We start from the raw sequence: 22828 nt of genomic DNA, 5'->3' as shown, positions 1-22828 counted from the left end.
ACATCAGCCACAAATTTCAAAAGCACTTTAGTTTTTAGTGAAATCTGGATGCCTAAGACCAGGCAGCCTATGAAAGTGTAGAGCCAAATCCCACTCCGTGCACAGCCACTGCTCTCTAGTGACTGCCACCAGCAGCATCCCAAGCACAAAGCACAGCATGGCTGTCAGACAAAGCTCACCACCAGATCACTGCGTGCTACCTTGAGTAGCAGCAAAAGGATAAAAGTTCATTTTGGATTCTCTTTCAGGTGGATAAGACCAGAACTGTGTGTTTGCTTCAGACATGGTCTCCACCTTGAAAATTTGCCTGAAACTAGATAAAATGCAGACAAAGCTAGATGTGCAAAATCTGTTGGGCATGGAGAACCACTTGAAGTCCTCTAAGGGGTATTTTGTAGTGGAAAACATTCCAAGAGAGACAGTAAAAGCTGCAATGGAACCAAGAGGCTGATTTACAGAAGCAGTCAATCTACACTCCAATATGGCCAGTAACAGAAGTGTGCAGTCTCATCTATGGTGATGTGATTATTAAAGAAGTTCATTTTAAGAAACTGCTTCGTTGAAAAGGTTTGACATGCTTAAATATTAGTATAGATGGCTTAAAGTTGTCTTGCTATTGTTTCAGGAGCTGTCATGAGTCTCAGCCTTAACTTTCTGAAATGCTTCTGCAATCTATTTTCCCAATATTAAATAGTTTCCACTACTGACTCATCTTTGGTTGCTTTCCCAGTGTATGCAACACTTAAGCCAGCCTTATACCTGTGCATAAACATCATGCTGGAAATAGAAATCATGGTCATCTAAGAGAAGAGGATGAAACAGCAGAGAAATTGTGCAGGACTGATCTGAAGATGTCTGTTGCTTGGGAGTTTGTGGTCAAAAAAGATGAAAATGTATTTCATTGCCAAAATAATTTTAAAGTACACAGCTCTGGGGCTTTTATGAACAGTTCTGCACTATGAGCAGAATAAATTAAATGATGGGACAGATTTTTCTCTCATCTCTGATGTTCAAAGGAAGCCAACTCAGAAGGCAGTTGTTATCTGTGCACTATCTATATGCCTACAGTTTCATTCTGAAATACAAACATATGCCAAAATCAGCATCATCCAATACCTGCATATATTATAAAATTTGGTAGATGATCTTCATCCTTTGCTTATAACCATCTGTTAAGTTAGTAAATTTTCTATTGCATGAAAAATTGGGGTGAATATTTAATCAACTACTCAGAAGAATTTTAGAATAAAATCTTTCCAACCTTTGTCACAGGTCACATGTTCTTTTTATTGGCTCCTCTGAGCTCATTTTCACTCAGTCACACACAGACTGTTGGAACTATTACACTAAACCACAGCATTTCTGCATCTGGGAATAGCACTACATTCAAATACAAACAGGCTGAGCTAAAGCCCAAGCAGACAAAGCTTTCTGTTCGAGGACAAGGGGCACTGGACTGCCTTCCTAGTCCACCTATAAATGTCTCACCTGACAGGGTCCTTGCCTGGCATGCTGACATTGAAGCTGTTAGTGGTGGCAAATGCTGCCATGATGCCGTACCAGAAACACACCCAGGGTAAAAGCTGCATCATGAAAAGCAGAACAATGCCTTTATATTTCTGTTGTAGGTAACCAGATGAATAGGGAAAGTGTTCTGCATGGAAAAGCAAAATGTGGACTCCTTTACCATGTCCTCAAATTTTGCCAGGGGTCTTTTTTACTTCAGCTCCCAACAAAACTGGCTATTTTTTAGCATTATTCAAAAAATAGTGAATTCACTTACAGAACAGACTTTTCATTAGACCCCAGAAAAAGAACACAAGCATATCAGCCCTTAGGAATAACCTGCAGCAAGACTCTAAGTTACATCCACAGTACTTATATTTTGATGTAATAAAAACAACTCTCCCAGTAGTGAAATGTTCCCTTCTCCAGAGGCAGAACAGTCAAATCTCCAGGACAGCTTGGCAGCAGGAACAATAACAAAAAATACCTTTCTGCTGGCATGTTATGCCTGAAGAAAGGAAATTTTCCCCTGCCCATTTATTAAAAGCTTTCTGGACAAATCACAAAGCTATCCTCAAACCAAACACTACTGAGAATTGTTATGCTAAAGTCACGGTCATATTGTTCTTAAATTCAGCAGAAAGAGGTTCAATTAAACTTAAGGAGAAAGAAAACCAACAAAGAAACCAAAATGAATAAAAAGTTACTTAAAACAGTCATACACTCCTTATTCCTGCAATTGAAAAAGAAGTTAACTAGGAAGTATTTTAAAAAGATAAAGTAAATTGGAGTTACACACTGAAGTATTGTCACAGAACTAAAACACAGGAATTTTACTTTCAGGGAAGTTGTCAGTATATTTGAAAATTCAGAAAGAAACTTAAATAAAATGTAGAAGGAGAACAAAAAACCACCAGAAGGAGAAAAGAACCACTTTGAAAAAGCTGGGAAAAAAGGTTTAATGGTAGATTTGCAGAGAAGAGTAAGAGCACGGTTGAAACTCATAGTTCAGTGAGGTAGCTCTTATTTGTGGACTCTCTATGAATATGGAAAACTACTTATCCTTACAGATGGTAAGAAGTAATTACAGACAATGCAGAGTATACATCATCTATTTTTTGTCTCACTTGACCTGAGGGAGAGGTCAACCTGTCTAATGCTTGGAAAATATTTTGAATTGGTATGTAGTCACAGCTGGTAAATAGTCTTGGTATCTAAAGTAGTACTTGGATGTAACATTGTAGAAACTGTTGCAAGGCTTTCAGTTCTCAGGTAGTGTGGATTCCTTGGAGATTGGGGCAGGCAGACTGGACACCATGCAGCCTGTTCAGTGTGCAGGGATGGCCAGCCTGGGAGGGAGCAGCTTCTGCTGCTTTCCTTTTTTTTTTTTTTTTTTCTTTTTCTTATTTGTGTCTCAAAGTAGCCTTCTGTTTCTGTTTCTTATGATATTGTCATGCTTGGGAGACAACTTGAATTTTATATTTTCTAGTGAACTTTAGACATCCTGTTCCATGTGATTTTTTATTTCTATGGAGTTCTGCAAAGTGCTGTATTTTGAACAGTAGTGGGGTTGCTCACAGCATATTGCTTTATCCTCTGTCCTAACAGAGTTCAGTTGTGAATATAAAAAGCTTTATACTGCAGACAGGGAGAGCAGATGCTAACAACTCCTTTTTTAAAACAGAACTGGTCTGCCTGCCTCCAGTTATATACTGAGAATATACTGTTTTCTTCATGCTGCCAGCTGATGAAAGACTCCACCATGTCATTTTGCCAAAAGCACTGTTATGTCTGCTTGGAGTAATATTTCATAACTTTCTCCTTTATTTGATCAGGGATGTAAATATGAGGAGTTTGTAGTATCTAGCTAGGTGGTAGACAGGAAGGAAAAGTTTGCATTCAAGTGGATATCAAAACAGCAAATTTGTTCCTCAAGTAAAATAATAACCCTAGGAGTGTACATGGAGTTATCAACATTAAACAACTGTTTATAATCCTTTCACATTTGTATCAAAATGGTATATAAACAGTTATGTCTCACAATCCTATGCAAGACAGAAAAGCATTAAACTATAGTGATATATTTCAGCAGCCTGGAATGAAAGTCGTGTGCTAGTGTCTTCAGAGTAATATATGATGTGTCTAATTTTTATTATTATTAGACTTTCTTGTGCTTCTGTTACACAGACTCGTCACTGTCTTTTGATTTAGGAGCAGAGTTAATGCACTGACTCTCACTTACAGAACCTTAATGGTTTGAAATCCAGCTAACTAAAAAAAAACCCCACCTACATTGTGATATTGAGCCAACTGCAGTTAGAAGCTTGGATGCAATGTAAACATGATTATACCTCAACAGGGACAGACATATGGATTCAGAGAGAAGAAAGGTCAGTATAAAACAAACAACCTGAAAAAAGGCAGGGGGCACAGTGCATCACAGGAACCTGTGGGTTATTTATGTCTAGGCTTTGTTTCTCAGGAGACAACAGTGCTCTGATTAGAACATGGCTACATAAAGGGAGACCATATATCTGTACCTGATGAGCTGTAAGTCATTTGAAAATCAACCCAAAGTCAGTCATCTGAGACAAGATGTTCTGTATGTGAGGATAACTGAATGTAACCACATCAGTCAATGTCTAAGGAAACACTAGGAGCAAGGATACCTTGGAATGTGAACATGAAATGACTGACTCAGAGTTGCTCCTGAGCTGCAAGACAATTCTTGAACTGCAACACAGAGATTCTACTCACATCTGCAAAGGAGGAACTTCAGCAGAGCCTTCAGACAGAGAAACAAATGATGTCCAATGGGAGAGTGTCAGAACCTTTACCCACACGTTTTGTGTTGTAAATAAAGCACTGGCCTTTCTATCCTGGACATGGAGTTTTTGGGAAGGGGAACAGCCCAAGCTGTGGGAACATACCAATCTCAAGGTCACAGTTCATTTGCCCTGCCACCTTTTTCAGTTAGCCCATTTACTCTGAATAGCTAAAGGAAACAGTTGTCATGTGCAAATCATTAATTTAAAAATAATCCTGGAGCAAACATCTTTATGGCAAAGTATGCTACTCTTTGTTTATAACCACACACACACACACACAATAGATAACCTGGGAAAGTCTGGAAAAAAAATCAATTGCACTTCAGGAGTAAAAGAGGTGATCAATAGTTAACTGAATAAATTTTCCTAGTGTTTTACAGATATGGGTTTTAATGGAAAGAGGGCACAGGGATGTCCCCAGAGCAGGACAGCGTGTGACACAGCCCGGGTAACGCACCTGGCACAGCCATGTGACACAGCCCGGGTAACGCACCTGGCACAGGGATGTCCCCAGCAGCAGCACAGCCGTGTGGCACAGCCCAGGTAGCTCAGCTGGCACAGGGATGTCCCCAGAGCAGCACAGCCGTGTGACACAGCCCAGGTAGCTCAGCTGGCACAGGGATGTCCCCAGCAGCAGCACAGCCGTGTGACACAGCCCAGGTAGCTCAGCTGGCACAGGGATGTCCCCAGAGCAGCACAGCCGTGTGACACAGCCCAGGTAACACACCTGGCACAGGGATGTCCCCAGCAGCAGCACAGCCGTGTGACACAGCCCAGGTAGCACACCTGGCACAGGGATGCCCCCAGCAGCAGCACAGCCGTGTGACACAGCCCAGGTAGCACCTGGCACAGCCGTGTCACCAGCGCCCCCTGCTGGACACCTGGCAGAACTGCGGCAGCACAGCCCCTGCTCACAGCGCCGCCGCGCACTCGGCGCTCCTGTAAGGCGCTTTCTTTCCGCAGGTGTCCCAGCGGGCTGTGTTATGGTGACCGAGCGCGCTTTGGGGTCAGGGCGTTCATGCAGGTGTTGCAGAGCAGGGGATTCCTTACCATTCAGAAGCCATGTGATGTGGGGCACAGGGACCCCTCCCACACAGCACTGCAGCACGAAGTCTTGCCCTTCGCTCACAGTGCATCCTTTCAAGACACTGGAAAAGCACGGAGCAACTTCTTCAACTTTAGGCCCTTGAAAAACAAAATTAAAACAATTCCTTCACTTAAATTGATGAAATTACTTTTACTACTTAGAGCCTTTTTCTAAAAATGCTTAGATGACATGGCTGGGCTAACCATGGTGAAATGTTTTATTGGGGGATGGAAATCATTTTGAGCAGCGGACTGGTAGAAAGAAGGCATTCTTCTCTCATCTCCTAGGCAGGCATTGCCAGGCCTCAAGCTCTGTTTTAGGTGGTGATTTCCTATGCCATAATTCATCATTTGCAGCCCATCACTAGAAGTGTATGCAGCATATTAGCAGAAAGCTCAGCACAAAGAAGAGGATGGCTAATTTTCTGCTCTTGTTTGTCTTCTCTCAGTAAGAAACAGTGTAACATAAGGATGCAGTTTAAAGATCTCTCATGAGACAGAAAGAAATTTTCTTGGATATCCTGGTGAAACTTGAGGCATAGTAAAAATGGAGAAAAATTGCATTAACATGAACATGGATCCAGAACAAAACTTAAAACCAGGTGAAAACATTACAACTGAGGACAGGATTTGCTAGAACCAACAAAAGTTTCAAGCAGACCAGTAGGACACTGCATGCAAGCTTAAAATAATTTGTCACTGGGACATGTTCTTGAATTTAGCAAATCATAATTCTCATTCCTTCCCTTTTCTTCTGATTCACTCTACTGCGCAGAATTGGCTTCAGCCAAAAAACACTTCAAATTTGGAGCGTAGAAATGCTAAGCAACTTCAAAAAAAACTAAATGCAGAACAACAATAATAACCCCACTGTCAGCCTGTATTAAATACAAGCATTAACAGGAAACCTGAGTAGAGAGTAGGCCTCCCTGTGTATAAACCGTGTATTGAGATGGTTTTAGCTATACAAACAACAAAACCCACAGTGTGTCAGAAGGGAAACCGATGCACAAAGTGGCTTGCCAGCTATCACACACCACTTTACTCACAGAGGTAGGAATCAGAATTAACCTACACTGAGAAGTCAAACAAAAATTATGTAGTAAACACCCTCTGACAGCTTAAAAAAAGCCCAGCCACAGTTTCCAAAGTGCAGATGGGCTCATAAGAACTTACTTACTTCTGACAGTTAACAACCAGCTGGTGGAACTCTGGCCTTTGGGGTTGGCAGCTGTACAGCTGTAAGATCCACTGTCCCTCACGTTGGCTTTCTTTATCCATAGGCAATGAATTCCATCTTCCTCATATATTTGGACATCTTCTCCAGCTTTAATAGGTCGACCTTCTTTGAACCACTCCACATCCGGTTTTGGCTTCCCTGAAACTGGACAATCAGACATTTGGACGTTTATCAACAGGTATGTGTAATTAGAATTACTTAGTATATATTTAATTAGCATTATTTACTTTAGGATAAATGAGGTACACTTTACACATATATAATTATATAAACCTTAATGGGCAATACACAAAACTGTTGTCAGAAATGTTGATATTTCTGATGCTCTAAAACTTCTCAGCCAGTCCACTTAAAATAACAAATACTTGGTAACATGTAAAACCATATCTGAAAAAAAGCTTCTGGCTGAAAACTGTTCTTCTAAGAGTCACAGACAAAATGGGTATGGAACTGAAACAGAGAAGGTTCTTTCCAAACACAAACTCTTCTTTACTCAGCACTGGAACAGGTTGCCCAGAGAGGCTGTGGACTTTCCCTGCCCTGGAGATATTCAAAGGTCACCGTGACACAGTGCTGGACCTGCCTGAGGTGAGGCTGCATGAGCAGGGAGAAGGGCCAGGGAAAGCAACCCTGGCCACCATCTGCAGAGAGGATCCTCAGGAGAGTTTCTCAGATTACTTATTAAAGGGATTAGGGACGTCCCACTGTGATCTCCCTGCAGACACCTTGCCTTGCATGTAAGAGTCTGTGCTTTGGGTCCAAAGCCAAACAAAAAGACATTTATTGGCTGCAATAAAAACTGGATGAGCTCCTTGTTTCTCTGTGATAGGGGTTCTATTTCCCTACCAATCAGGGTCATGAATTAGTTAAAGCTTGCAAAGTGTGTGAGATACTCTAACAGAAAACAATTCATGTTTTTAGTAATATACCTGAAAAATAAACTGTTCAAAATATGGCAAGACCTTTGGAATCTTTTCTCCACTCCAAACACTCTAGACTTGTGATAGAAATTATATTCTGTACTCATGGGGCAAGACTCATCAAGAAATGAAATAAATTACCATGGTGTTGTGTGATTTTTTTTTTTTTTTTGCCTCTAGAGAAACAAAAAACCAATTTCTTTCTCATTTATGTAAACACTTTGAAGTGTAAATGTTATTTTTTAAAAAAGCAGATAAATGCTTCCAGATTATTTTCTCAAATTGCAATTAAAAAAAGAGAAGTGTTCCAAATCTACTACCCAAATTCAGCAAAACGCAACTCTCATTACTCTTCTAAGAGGTTAAAACCCATTCATATTCTGTGGAGCAAACTCTAAACCTCCTTTTTAATTCTTACTTTATAATTTCAGCTGTTAGGAAGCACGAAGATCATGCTGACCAAATATGAGACGTACAAATAGATGCCACTAGGGACATGAAGTGACTGATTGTATTTTCTCCTCTGAGTTTTTTTGGCTCAAGGGCAGTGTCACTAATTACAGTTCTGGAAATTGTACCATCCATTTTCTCTCTTGCACCCTCATATAAGAAGGTCTAAACTACCTCCTAGAAGGAGCAGCATTGGAAACCCCAGATGAGAGAGGAGATGGACTCCATGGCATAGGTTGGTTTGAAAATTTCACTAAGTGCTGTGGAAACTGGATTGTGCATCTATTTCCAAAAGGCTTTAGGAGGAGAGCAACTTTCAAAGAACCAGGAATTGCTTTCCACTTCTACACACAGAAAGGGAACCCCTTTCTGACTAAAGCCAGGGGCTCCAGCCATTTTCATCCCTTTACCTTTGCTCTTGAATTTAATCTCCTGGCCTTCTGATGCTTCCAGGCTCTGCGGATGGATCTCAAACTGAGGGGGAATTCCCAGGGGCTCCCTCTTCTCCTCCAATACAGCCCCCTGAGCTCCAGACCTGTTTTCTGCTTCTCTAGTCCTGGGACTGACGTGCCCTGTAGGAGGTGGAGTTTCTTGAGCTGACATCAGGAGCTGCGCACCCCTTTTCCTGTTTTCACCCTGTCTGATGGAAGGGGCCGGGGATTCTGCCTTTGCTTCTGGTTGCAGTTTGACAGATTGTAGTGTGATGGTGCTTGAAGTTTTCTGCAAGACCTGAGGTCCCTTTTTTCCTTCTTTATGTTCTGTGTTGGTTTCTTGGTGCTGTCCTTGCTTACTTTCTTTGGCTTCTCTGGTGATGTAAAAGGACTCTTTCTTTGCTGGCACCCTGTCTTTGGTTTCAACCATGAGTTCTGTGCTGCTGGATTTCAGCTCTTTAGCAATCCCATTGCTGGTTGCCTGTTTGAATTCTGAATTTTCAACAGCTTTAACAGCAAGTGTGGTTGGTTTTGGTGGCATGCTGAAGGAAAATGAGAAGTTTGGAGATAAATGACACTCTATAAAGACTCATTATTATTATTATCAGTAATGAAATAAATATATAAGCACTCAGCAAGAAGGTGAACTTATTAACCTTTAGATTCTTTCACACAGATCAAGACGATGGGTCAAAGAGGTGAAGTGAAAAGCTTCATAAGATGAAATCAGGGCTCAGACACTATGTCAACTCAGAAATTTCTGGATATAAGCCCACTGCTCAAGTTCTGACATGTTTTGTGAGTCAGACATTAACCTTGCATGCACTGCTTTAGATGGGAAGCAATTACATGAGATCTGAATGACCATGATGTAATACTACTTGATGCTTTAATAAATTGAGGTCATGTATAATATAGCTCAAAATGTCACATAAAATACTTCCCTAAAAGGAAATGAAAATTTAAATTGTGAAGTAATTTTACTATTTCTAGTTATGGTTCCTTGTAATTCAGGTAATTTCAAAACAGGACTGATAGGAAACCAGACCAAAGTCTGGGGAAGAAGGGGTGTTGGCACCTTAAAAACTTGACTGGATGTAAGAATATCAGCTATGCGTTTATTAGGAAGAGTTTCTCAGAATTATGATTGATCTGCTGCTCAGTACTTTGGGGGAAGAAGAATAGCTGACCAACTGGGGACTTAAATCTAAGTCTCCTTCATTGAAGGTGACTGCCTTGATCCCTAAGCTGATGCTTGTAGAGCACTGTCTGTGTCTCACACATCCACAGAACTACTCCAAGGCAGAACTGGAACACATCTGAAATAAGGGCAGTAATTTCCAGGCCCAGCTCTTTTGCTACACTTGGGGCCATTCATTTATTCTCTCAGGGAGACTTGGGATATTTACTTTCTTCAGCTGGAGCTGGATATACTGTTTGAGATTTGCAGTTAGTTTTCAGGAAGTAAGACTTTTCATTTTACAAAATATCTTTTTTTTCTGTGTGTGAATAAATGATGGAGGATGCAGAACTACTCTGGAGAACCACATGCATGGGGAGTTCTGGTTCTAGTGCTGCACAGTTTCATTTACACTAAACTTACTTTCAAGTATGTTCCTAAAAATCACACAGATCTGAAAAACAGAATAGCACAGCATTTTCAATTCCACTTTGCGGTTAGAACAGTGTGAGCATGCCATTTAGAAATCTCATCCAGGGCATGTGAGAACAGATTAAACATCCCAATGACTATAGAGCAACTGGCCTTCATCAAAGTGTCTTACACAGGCAGCCTTGAACTTTTTATTCCTGCATTTCCCATTAATGAAGAAAAGTAATTCTGTAAAATAGCTTTTTAAATGATAGTAATTTAATTTTTAAAATCCCAATAATGGCCTAAATACTATTTTTTTTTCTTGGTACTTCACCCCTACTTTTGTATGTATTTTCAGACAAGAGCAAAGACCATGGCCATAGCATGTTCAGTGTATGACAGGAAAGAACAACTAACTCAGTACTGACAAGGTGCACTCAATGTTAACTCCAAAAATGACATTTGACCCTCTGGTACAATGTAGAAATTCTGCTCACATAGCTTGTTTTTTTTTAAATTTTGCTTTCCTGAACCAGACCAGAACTCTGTACTTCATTATGTTGCCACCAGTTCCACCAGTTGTTTCCTATGAGTCTACCAGGATAGGTTAATCAGGCAGCAAGAGAGAATCTTATTCCAAGCAAACATTTTCTGACTTCCAAATATAGACTGACCCCCAAAAAATTCATCACTTTGTGAAGAAAGCACATGCATTAAATGTCAAAATCAGTGAACTGCAATTAAATAGTCAGAGAAAGTACTCCAGTAAAAACATACCAAGGGGGCTGAGTGTATATGTCAGTCTTATCTGGACCTGAAATATAAAAGAAGAAACAGGCAAATTATACGCACAATTCTGTCCACAATTCTCAAAATTTGGAAGATTTTAAGCAAAAAATATACTTAAGAACCTTCACTCTTCAAATTTTCAATGCATTGAAATCAAGATTGACTATCACCACACCTGGAATTGATATGGACAACAGGAAGCTGCTCAGCTGAAACACAAAGAGGTCTGGGTCCATTTTGAGACATTGCTGCATCATGTTCTCACAACCCTGCAGAACTAAAGGTTCAGGGACCCTCCAAAGCTCTGTGTTGGGGGAGAGATATATGGAAGAGATTCTAATTGGGAAGCAGCTTATCAAATCTTATGGTAATTCCACAGAGTTTTTAGAGGTAGAGGAAGACCAGCCATCAGTCAGTCCTACACCTGAGCATGCCCACAGTGAAACAGCAGCAGTCCTCTGGCTAAAACACAGAACCCAGTCAACACTCACAAGTAAACACAAGTAAAACCTCACAAAACCTGGACCCACCTGTAAACATTTACCAACCCATTTGCTGTGTAGCAAGAATTATTAGGATTAACATGAATAACTCAAAAGCTAATGCATCACATTTCTTCACTTTGCAACACCACCAGGAAATCTGGGAACATGGCTGAGCTATGGTGATTTGCCAAGGTACTTCATCAGCTGCATTGATAAAACTGAGCACATATTGACCCACAATCAGTCTCCTGTGTAATCCTCCATGAATTCTCAAAAACCTTGACAGTGTGTTTGTTTGTCTTGGGGGCAGGATGAAATAAATAGTTGAGAGGAGAGAAATGCCATTCTAGGCCAAATACCAACCACATCTCTGCATTACCCCCCAATTAAGATTTCAGGATGGAATTGTTTTCTCCTGGTCAGATCAAAGCTGCACCTATGCTGTTGTCAGCTGTGAGACTAGAAACTACAGTAGAAAGACATGTAATAATTAATTTGCAAGATAATAAATTTTTCAAGTCATCAGCAAGCACTTTATAAAAATCCTTTCAGAGTCCCTGCCTCGGGGAAAAGACAAAATCATGTGATAGATGATATCCTCATTTCCACAGTGTTTTGTAAGCAAAAATTCACATCTAAATGCTTGTACTTGCTATGCCATTCAGAGTGACCAAAAGAATCTATTTACACACAAACAGAAGTTGAGGTGAGAGAGGGGAAAAAACCCCATTGACCTAGTTTCAATAAACCTGTCAAACAGTAACAGAAATATAGACATTAAAACTGAAAAGACTGGATAAAGGCAGAAAAGGAAGCCTCGTAACTACTGGCTGCAGACAAGACAATACCAGGCAATCTTGTCTATTAAAAGAATATTTCCTCTTCCCTCTTCACCTTCCACTCAGGGAAAAAGTATAGCTATTGGAGAAAAATATCTATGTATGAGATTACATATCTTTTATAGAACATGCAGTACTTCTGAGCCACTTGATTGCCTGCTAACATCTTGCAGCAACTCTGGCAACCTGATCTAATTGATAACGAAAGAATTAGGTATTATATATTGAGGTCAGGTAAGTGGAACCATCCAATTAATCAAGAGCATTGCAAAAGAGTGCCCTTTGTACTGACCTGCACTAATCCAAGAAAGAATGGATTATTCTGAGATGTGGTCAGCATCTGAAGTGAACATATACCACAAATGACTTTGTGACCCCAGGTCTGCATCATCTCTCAAGGCAGATGCAGCCATTACAGAACAGAATGCTCACCACTTCAGGGAGAGCAATTAGGAATCGAGTTTTATGTTTGGATAAAAGGCTTAATGAAAGAAACAAGCCTTTCTGTACAACCTTTGTTGAAGAGGCAAACTGTAGAAGCTTCTTCTACAATGGCTTCATTAGATTGAAACTTACAGATAAAAAGTACAGCTTTAATTTGTAGAAAGGTTAGCTGTGGCTCTGAGCATCCCAAATGTACATCCACTTGTTATTTATATTCTTGATACCTTACAGAGTGACAGCATGGATGTGAAACTGAAAGTCTTGCAACAAAAAAGTCACTGCCGGGTGCACATGTAACGCACTGAGCTCATAACTGCAGCTGTGGATTTAATTATTTAATTGGTCCCAGTGATTGCTTTCACACTGACTGATGAACTTTCTCTTTAGTGTGCTTGCTGAAGGCTGCATGATTTTGAGGATGATGCAACAGGTACCCTAAGAAGCATCAAACTGCAAAATGAGCTGTATATGATAATGCACCTATGAAATAGAACATTCTACTTACGCAAATATATTTGTTTCCTTAACAAGCAGTGAAATAGGCTGGGTTGGGAGTTGAGAAGACTGAATTTTAATCTTATGAAGATGGGTTTTTTTCCTCTCTCATAATTTAGAATTATGCTCTTTTACTTTACTTTCCTAGTTCTACAAATATAGATAGAATTTTGCCTCCCATAAGCGAGTTGGTATAAATGTGCATCTGGTGCTAGTACTCAACAAATACAAAATTAATTACTGATTATAATGACAAGTGCCAGGTTCCATTTGCTGAAAATCAAATCAATGTTCAAAACATAGAAGTCAAAGTCACAGTAAAAGTGAAAAAGTGTTTTTAAAGAAATCTGTTACAAAGCACTTGGATTGCCTTTTTTTCCCATTGAACCCACACAATTTTTACAGCTCTAGCATGCTCCAAGCTATCACAGCATCATTTAATGAACAGAGGGAGAAAGAGAGAAGAAGAAAACAGGAAGAAGTGAATGTTTCTTGTAAATATCAAGAACACAACAGAGACATTTTATCAGAATGTCTGTGGCCCCTTTTCTCCCTGCTGCAAACTCTTTGCTGTACCTTGAACAATGAGGTCTGCAGACACAGACGCCTTCCCAGCGCTGTTCACCACTGTGCAGGTGTAAATTCCTGAATCAGCAAGCTGAACATTTTGGATCTCCAAGAACTGGATGCCTGTTCTCTCGTACATGTTGAACCGCTCATTTTGCTGTAACTGAATATCACCCTGCAAATATCACAAGGCACCATGAGACAGTAGCTACTGTCAAGAGAAGGGGAGCAAGAACTTTTTAATAACACATTAGGTCAAACTGCCTTTTTACTATCCTTTAGCCAAATTCCTTCTTTGAATAATATTCATATGTTATAAACAAAACAATAAACTGTGCCCAAAATTCTGTAATTCACATCTTCAGGAGGCTTCCTTTTTCCTCTCTTTTGCCACGGACTCATCTCCGTTTGGTTTTGGCCTTTCCCTGTTTATTATACCCAGATTCCTAGAAACTGAAACAGTAATTTCTGATTTATGAATCAGCACCTTGGGTTTTGCAACATTTCTGACATGTCCTGGTAAATATTTTTTGTCTGGGAAAGACTTTTATTTGTGACCTCATTTGCTATACTGTTTTCAAAGCAAATGTGAAGAGGGCAGAAAACCAAAATACTGCAACGAAAAAAAAACCCAAAACAAAACAAAATTTAAAAAAACCCTAAAAAACAAACAAAATTTTAAAAAACCCTAAAAAACAAACAAAAACACAATCAAAAACACTGCAAGAGGCTGCCTGTGTTTGGAGATGCACCCTGACCTTCTTGTATTACAGACAAGAACAACTCTGGAATAAAGCAGACAATGACTTGGAAGCATTTCCCTGTTCTCTGAGAAGATTTTTGAGGATTTTTCTGGAACTATCAAGAGAAAATAGATGCATTGATAAGAGTTCTGTTTTTTTCTGTTCACTATATATAAGGCATTAATCTGTTGAAGGGTGGAGGGGAGCAGTAGCCACCAGAGCAGTCATATATTTGCCCTTCCAAATCAAAGAAAGTAATTATAATTCTCTAAAATACTTCCGTTTCAGTAAAAATGGCCCAATCAGTGTAATAACTAATTTCACCTGAAAGCTCTCTCCTTACAAAGAAAAAAATGTGTTTGGAAATCTTCTGTACGCCCAAAGGGGACACCAGCACTTAAGACTTCAATGTGCATTTCATCCTTTCAAGTCACAAAATTTCAAAAGAGAAGGAAAACATAAACTTTTGGGGAAATCATACCTTAAACCAAGTTACTTGAGGCTGAGGTCGTCCTGTTATTTTACATGAGAATTTGCCCGTTTGGCCTTCACGCACAACAACTCGGTTGGGTTTTGTAGCAAACTTGGGTGGACTTTCTCCCCAGATGCTTGGCCTCTGCTCCACAGATGGAACAGCAAGTCTTGCCCTGCAAATGCAATTGACATTCTGGTTTTACAGAAGAGCTGGAAGCTGTTGTGGTTAGAGCACATGTCAGGAAGCATTTGAGACCTGTGGTCTGCCAACAAGGGTATATCACTGGTGGTAACCTAGACTATAGTTGCACAATATTTTTCTTAGCCATGGAAGAAATGGAAATGCTGGTGATGACTGCTCTTGACTCCTCATGCAACTGTGTTATGTTATGCACCCTCATCTGGCATACACAGAACAGATCTTGGGGATCATTTTAGTTTTTCGTAAGCAGAGCGGGGAAAACCAAAAGATAGGAAATGCTGTATGCATTTAGTTTTCCCCATTTTCTGTTTTTTAGTTGCCTCCTAAGAGTTTATTTGTGCATATTGTTTACTGTTCACAGGTTTTTATCATACAATTTGTTTCATTCTTGAGTACAATTGACACAATAATTTCTGATTTATGAATCAGCACCTTGGTTTTGCAACAATTCTGACACGTCCTGGTAAATATTTTTAGTCTGGGGAAGATTTCTATTTGTAACCTCATTTGCTACAATGATTTCAAAGCAAATGTGAAGAGGGCAAAAATCCAAAGTACACCTGTCTCAGGTGAGTTACTCTTAAGTGTAAATGCCCAGCTCTACTTACATGGCTGCTACAGCTGGGAAATGACATGTGGGATGAAACTAAAGTGGCATGAGTGACTGCAGTCCAAAACTGTAAACAGTTACACAACCATAAAACATAAAACAGCAAACAGTATTATAGCATGAAAAAAACCAAAAAAGGTGCAACTTCAGGTCTATTAATGTCAAAGGGAACACACTCACTCTTTGCTCTGAAGCCTTGGTACAACAAAGACATGTTAGCAGATGGCAGATGGTGATTTCTTTTTTTTTAACATTTAATTTCAAGCAAATGGAGCCATTTTTAAGGCCTTCTTTTTCAGATGGCCTTTTACCACATGCAAGTAAGATGTGTCAATACCTCACCACTTCTACCAGGTGTCAGATACTAACAGAGACCGCATTGCCTCAGTCCAAGGTGCTGCCAAGACATGGTGGTTGCCATATGGGCAGCTCCAGGTTTCTAAGCAAGAGATGATACCATAATGAAAGGATTTACATGGGCAGGAGGACCAGAAGAAGTATGAGAGAAGGGTGATTGTAACATGCTACAATGAAAATCACTTTATCATATAATTAAATATCTGATAACTTTTAATGTCATCTCCCTCATACTACCACTAAGGAGAAACATAAATGTGTACTAAAGTATTTTAGTAACCATCTTTAGGTGGTGAGTCTATATTTATACATCTATACACATAACAAATTAAAAGAAAATCAACTAGTAGCTGGCCTGCAGCTTCATGGCTGGTTCCTAGACATGAACAAATGAAAATGTGCAATTTTTTATTCTTCTCACTTCTCTTATCATAGAATTATTAATACTGAAGACGAAGAAAACACAGGAGCATAACAAGTGAGGACAATATTCTAGCTCTATGCAATACAATGGATTAGGATAGTGTTTTGTGAAGTCTGAGTATACAACAAAACCTAACAGCAACCTGAACTGTCCTTTCTCGTATTTATCCTGTGTGCATGTCTCTAGGTAACTTGCAATACAGAATTTATCATGTAAAATCAGGTATCCTGATTACTCAGTTTTACTCATCATTTTCAGTGTTGTAATCTGTTAATTTTAAAATTTAAAAAAATAAACAATTTTCATATTAATGATGAAATTAAATACTCCACTTTCAACTATCTGTATTTTAATCACTAACATAATCAGAGCATGTGCTTTTGCCTAAATCCAGAGTGACTCAGTGCCAGAGATAAAAGTCAGAGAAAATTCTGCTTAAATTCAAACTATTTATAAAGAAATTAATTCAGCTGTTGGAAGAATTAGGCCTGAGGCTTTCAAAACAGTGACATTCTCATAATTGTAAATGCTTACTGAAGTGCAGAAAGTACAAGTAGGCTTTTATGTGTCAGTTTACATCACCCCATCAACTGTTCTTGGTAAAGTTACTCAAACCAGAATAATTATTTCTTCTGGACTACAGTTTACCCACTGTGTTGCTTGGAAATATTTAAATTCTGTGTGCAAGAGTGCTGATTTCAGTTGCTTTTATTTCTTACTGATGACTCCTTAAGCAGTATTTGCCCTGGCTTTAAAAAGAGACTGTCAGCTCATGGAAGTTGTGGAGAAGGATTCTTGAATATCAGAGAGCAGAGAAGAGGGTGCAAAATTACAGCAGAGGAGGGTACAATATTTAGGCATCAGCAGGATGTTCTGTTTTCAGCCACATTAATTCCTCAGTCAGTATGCTGGAGCAGTAGCTGTGCATCTTCCTGACTGCCTCAACCACTCTGCTTAGCCAGCAGCTCTCACAGTAGTTACTCTGCTTGGGGGAAGTGGAGACTTTTAGAAAGGAAAACAAGTAAAATTACTCTACCAAAATATACTTAAGTGTCTGTTAAATAATATCCAAGCCAGGAGACTGCTTACCCAGAGGTTTTGGCACTGGATGGCAGGCTGTATTTCATCAAGGAGTTTCCTGTAAGCATAGGAGAGAAAGACAGTTTTGTCAATTAGTTTATCACTAATTATCAATTAGTTTACCACTAATTATCAATTTTTTATCACTAATTACCGAAGTCTTGTAAATTATCACTAATTTGGGAGTTAGTGATAATAAAGACTATGTAAATTTGCATTTCTCCTGGTTAGAAACATAAAGGAGGAATGCAATACCTGCAGTATAAGGTTATGTCATCTGTAATTCAAAGTTAGGCTCTCCAACTTCAAAACCAAGCTTTAGCACAGTTGCTGTCTAATCCCCAGCCTCAGTTAACAATGCTGAAGATTGTTCATTAAAAAATACTTTTTTGAACGAAACGCTGCCTAATTTCTACAGTGCCCCAGTAATTCAAAGGAAGCAGGAGGTGTTCAGACTGTGGAAGAGGTCTTTACTCGGCGGGGTTTTCAGTGCTGTGCCAGCGCGAAGCACCTTTGCTGGGGATGCCGCAGGAGCTGGTCCCTCGCTGCCGCGGGAGCCCAGCGCCATCTGCTGCACACAGAGCCCGGCGCGGGGACAGCCGGAGCCGCAGCAGCATGCACACAGCTCTGGGCTGGGATAAAACACCTGTTCTAGAGCCTAACGAGAGCCCGCATCACTGTCAGACGGGACAGCCATGCAGATGGAAACAATAGATCATGTTTCAGTCATTTGTTTTTCGCAGCAGGCAGCCACACGTGGTTATCTTGGCTGAGAACAGAAAAAAAAAAAAAAGCCCAAAAAACCTGCGCTTTGCTATCTTGATGGATATAGGGATTTTAGAACAAAGACCATATAATTCTTAAACTCAGAGAAATTCAGTCTTTGGGTACTGCCCCGAAGTTATTTTGAACTGCAGCAAAACCCAGGTCAGAAAAACTGATATGAAAATGACTTTTTAAAAATTCTCCACCTCCATGTAAATTGTCATTCATAAAATTGTCCCAACTTAAAACAAGGGGAAAAATAAATACTTCACATAATTTTTACAACAGAGGGCAGAAACAATCATGTCAAATGTACGCATATTTCAGTACGTACTCTGAGTATAACAGAGTTTTTGACTCTGAATAAACCCAAATAATGATAGTTTCAGGACTGCTGCAGATTTTTTCTTTTCTCCAAGGCTACAAGACAAAGTTGTGACCTGAGAGGTTTTGATATTCAGCAGGTCTCTGACATGACCCAATTGCAAGAGGAGAAGCAGTACAATTGATTTCAACCCTTCCCTGGCTTTGTATCACTCTTTAAATTTTAAACTTGGCAGTTTGCAACTATCTAATATGCAGATGTGCTCTTAAAAATTCCTGGGTTTGATCCTGGCTGTTTCCTGTCTGACATTAGGCATGCAATTACAACCAGGCATGCAGCTTCGCAGTTTTTGTCCTCAGTGGTAATTTTCCATGAAAATTACAAAGTTTAGAACAAAGTTTTCAAAGCCAGGACTTTTGTGACCTGCACATCATCACCCACAACTGAAACAGAACTCCCACTTTATCTAATTGTAGACATGTAGCTCCCTGCACAATGCAGTAAATGAACCTTACTCTTGCATCAATGAGAAGGCATGTGTTGTGATTTTAAGCAGAGTGTTTAGCACACCTTGCTCTTTTACTTAAACTATAATCACCAAAACAACATTATAAGAGTCTTCTGACCTTCCACTGTCAGTTCCACGGTCACTTGACGAACCCCACCATCATTTGCAGCCTCACAGGTGTATTTGCCACCATCACCTTCCTGCACACCTTTGATGACCAAGCTGAACACACCCCGGATGCTGCGGTCCACGACAAAATGGTCTCCCTCTGGGACAGGATGCCCATTTCTGTACCATGTGATCTGTGGCTCAGGATAGCCTCTGACCTGGCAAGATGTGAGAGAGAGTGGAGAAAGAAGGTAAACTTAACAGATGATGGTATCAGGAAGAAATGTTGGGCATTTAGCAAAGCAGTGGAAAGTTCTTGACACATATTCTTTAATATGTCTGTTAAAGACATACTCTTTGCAAGCCAAATGGCAGAAGATAATGAAATGAAAAAAACCTCTTGGATAAGCCAAACTTAAAATCATAAGACTAGTCAGGCAGATAGATACTCCTGCAGAAAAATTTCTCACTAGAACAGTTCCTCTGCAAAAACACAGTGAGCGTGCCAATGAAAAATCCTGAACCCTGGGTCCCCACTGCTCAGAAACTCAAAAAAAAGGGCAGTAATGCTACTACACCTCTTCATAAGCAAGAGTGCAAGGCTGCTGGACCAAATACTTCTAGCATGGTTGCCAAGGATTGGGCTTATAATGTAAATCTAGTTTTCAAGTGTGCTGAGACATAGTAGCTCCTGACAATATACAAGCAAAAAAGGCAGACACATACCAAATTCTGTCTTGATCTTTAGAAGTAGAAGATAAGGAGCTGCAATTTGAGAAAGCATCATTAAGGGCCATTCTCATGTTATGGCAGGAAAGGATTATGAGCACCTACATACAGTCACACAAACATACAGCTCAACTTAAAGAGACTCCTGGTCTACCCCAAGGAAGAATTCACAGCAAAATGGACCAGTCCTGTTCTCATTAAATAACAACCATACTGGTATATCCCTGCCTTCTATGGCATTAATGATACCTTCAGATTTACAGGCTAATCCTTGGCTGGTGTAACTGAGAACTGAGTTATTGATTTGAAATTGAGCTCTTGAAACTTGATGAGGATCTGTGACTTTCTTTTTAAAAAAAAAAAAATGGGAAAAGCAGACATACACCAGTTTCCACCAAATAAAAAAAACTACTCAGGCAAAGGTTCTTCTTCTACTTTGTGAGAAATGCCATCCTCTTTGAGGGTCACTTTAGAATGTGTTAACTGTTAGCATGCTTGCCAAGTCATCATTACAACTGCTGATTGCAGTACTCCTTTCCTATCCCCCCTCAGATATGTCAGCTCTCCATCTCCTGACTACTTTGATCCTTTGCCTATAAGCCATGAAGTAACTGAGTGAATCAAGATGAGCTGGAATGAATAATAGTCATGGCTGTGTTTGCTCACTGGGAAAGAAGCAATTTTGCCTTCTGAACTACATATCAAAATTTGGCAACCAAGCAGGAAGTCCCTTCAACCTCCAGGTGGGCAAAATATTGATGATCTATCTTGAAGTGAAGAAGGCTTGGTTGTGGTTTGGGCAAATTCCTCCCAGCATTCTCCTCTCAGTTTCCAATTCTCATTTCAGCTCTGCTTTCTCTGACTGCACAGCACTTTGCAAATTACAATATTTAGCCAACCAACCTTACCCATTCTTAGGCTCTCTTCTTTAAAAACCTTTCATTTTTAATCCAGCCCCACCTCACTCCAGCTGGGTTTCTCATCTGCTGCAGCTTAACCTACAGCTGTCAGAATTTTTCTCTTTCCTTTAAATCTTGGGATATCAGTTCAGAAAAATTAATTTTGCCAGTGATGTGGTGACCTCTTCTCCCTGGCATTACTTACTCAGTATTTAAGGACATTAACATTTGCCATGAGCTGACTAGGGTGAATAAACTGGAGAAACTTTCCACTTCTGGTATAATTTCTCAAATTCTTTTTGAGTCTATCTTTAACTAAACAAAAACCATCTTCCATGAAGTACAAATTGTGGGATTCTGCACAATGGGGAGCTGATTTCTGTTTAAAAATGTCAAAGCATTTTTCTAAAGCTCTTAGTGGTCATGTCTTTTTCCAGTGCTTTCTGATAAACAACAGCTCCTTCTTGTCCCAGACTCCTCACCCTACTCCAGCATATTGATTTAGTGCTTACTCAGAGCACAGGCTCCAAGGAATATCTTTCCCAGCACATTTCAATTTCAGAAAAAGGGAGTTGTGTAGCAGCAATATGAGACTGTTACAATACTCTAACATCAGGGAGTTGATAATGTGCTCAGTGTCACAGAAAGTGACTTGCACCAAATAACTGTTTCTTACTATTAACTTGTCAATGCCCTCATATCTGTATTTTTATTCTGGATTAAGAAACCAGCAGAGAGATTAAGTGATTTACCCAAAGCCAGAGAGTATATTAGAATGGAGTTACTAGTTCTCATTTTGGTTCACCTGAATATTAAGATTTACTTAAAATATTTGAGGCAAAATTGTTTTCACACTGATGTATCAAGTATCCACAGTACAGTAAAATGGAAGAGTAGCACTTCAATTGATGTGAAGACAGAAGCACCTTTTCAGTGGTTCTGTCTTCACATCACAGCCTCTTTACTAGCATTAATCTAGCCACATCAGTTTACAGCTGCTGAGATTCTGGCCTGCAAAAGAAAGTCATCAATTACACATCACCTAATATATTTACTGTTTTTTTCCAGTTCATAATTTCTTTTGGTGATTCATGGAATTCTTCAGTCCACCTCCAAAGGCCTCAAGCATTAACCTTCCATCACTCGTAACAGGGAACAATTGGGGTCAAAACAATGGGAAATACTTGTCTTCCTTTTCAATTTTGTTTTACAGCATTCTTAAGTCCCTCTTGGACCACACAAGGCCGTTTTTAGCTGACCCTTCAAGCTCTGGTAGACCCTTATGTATGTAATTCCAGTATCATATGGCTGAGGCTACATTAAGTATTTTTCCATTTCTTCTCTGTCTTTGTTTTATACTTACTCCATCTGTATTAATGCGTTTATCCCCATCTCTACACTAAGGAAATGCCACACCAAAAGCTACAAACACAGGCTATCAGCAATCCATTTCCTTGAGGTTGAGTCATTCCCTTCCCAAACTATGACTCCTTTTTCTTGAATTTTTTGTCAAAAATGAAATAATGGGAAAGCAGAAGTTCACAGAATTGCTCTGTTGCAAGCATTTATTTCAGGTTTGGGTTTGGAATGTGTTTCAAACTGAGCCAGCCCTCTCTGAAATACATGGTCATGCCATAAAAGTGTCAGGGACCCTTAAACAAATCACTGGTTACCAAATTTTGATCCTCATGGATCAATTCCAAAACTGCAGCAGGTTTTATATTCCTCCAAATCTTTCCAGAGCTCACTAAAAACATCTGCCTTGAATAAATCCACAGCAAAGAGAAATTTATCTGCTTATTTAATGCCCAGCAGCAGCATGCTATAACCCTTATTTACAACTTGGTCTGTGTGAGTATTGCCAGTCCCAGCGAGACTGCAGCTTCTCTTTACCTGCTCTACAACAATAACAAGTGAAAAATTGACAGCA

At 39.7% G+C, this 22828-nt stretch overlaps 1 protein-coding gene across 3 annotated transcripts in view; it reads right to left on the bottom strand.

Moving 5' to 3' along the window:
• Window positions 1-22828, bottom strand: part of MYLK (myosin light chain kinase) — a gene marked incomplete at its 5' end in the record, with an annotated part of 136959 nt that overhangs the window by 98423 nt on the left and 15708 nt on the right. For 2 of the 3 annotated variants that reach the window (XM_084209727.1, XM_084209728.1), the window contains 8 exons: window positions 5385-5519; window positions 6601-6804; window positions 8441-9003; window positions 10833-10869; window positions 13684-13849; window positions 14899-15064; window positions 17574-17622; window positions 19281-19488. In XM_084209727.1, the coding sequence (XP_084065853.1) occupies window positions 5385-5519; window positions 6601-6804; window positions 8441-9003; window positions 10833-10869; window positions 13684-13849; window positions 14899-15064; window positions 17574-17622; window positions 19281-19488 (1528 nt within the window). Of the gene's footprint in view, window positions 1-5384; window positions 5520-6600; window positions 6805-8440; window positions 9004-10832; window positions 10870-13683; window positions 13850-14898; window positions 15065-17573; window positions 17623-19280; window positions 19489-22828 lie in introns of those variants that run through there. The other variant, XM_084209729.1, reaches the window with a different exon arrangement.

Source organism: Fringilla coelebs, assembly GCF_963513975.1.
Source record: "Fringilla coelebs genome assembly, chromosome: 7".
Lineage (NCBI taxonomy): Eukaryota > Metazoa > Chordata > Aves > Passeriformes > Fringillidae > Fringilla > Fringilla coelebs.
The sequence above is the reverse complement of the archived record's forward strand: the minus strand, read 5'-3'. Positions and strand labels throughout refer to the sequence as shown.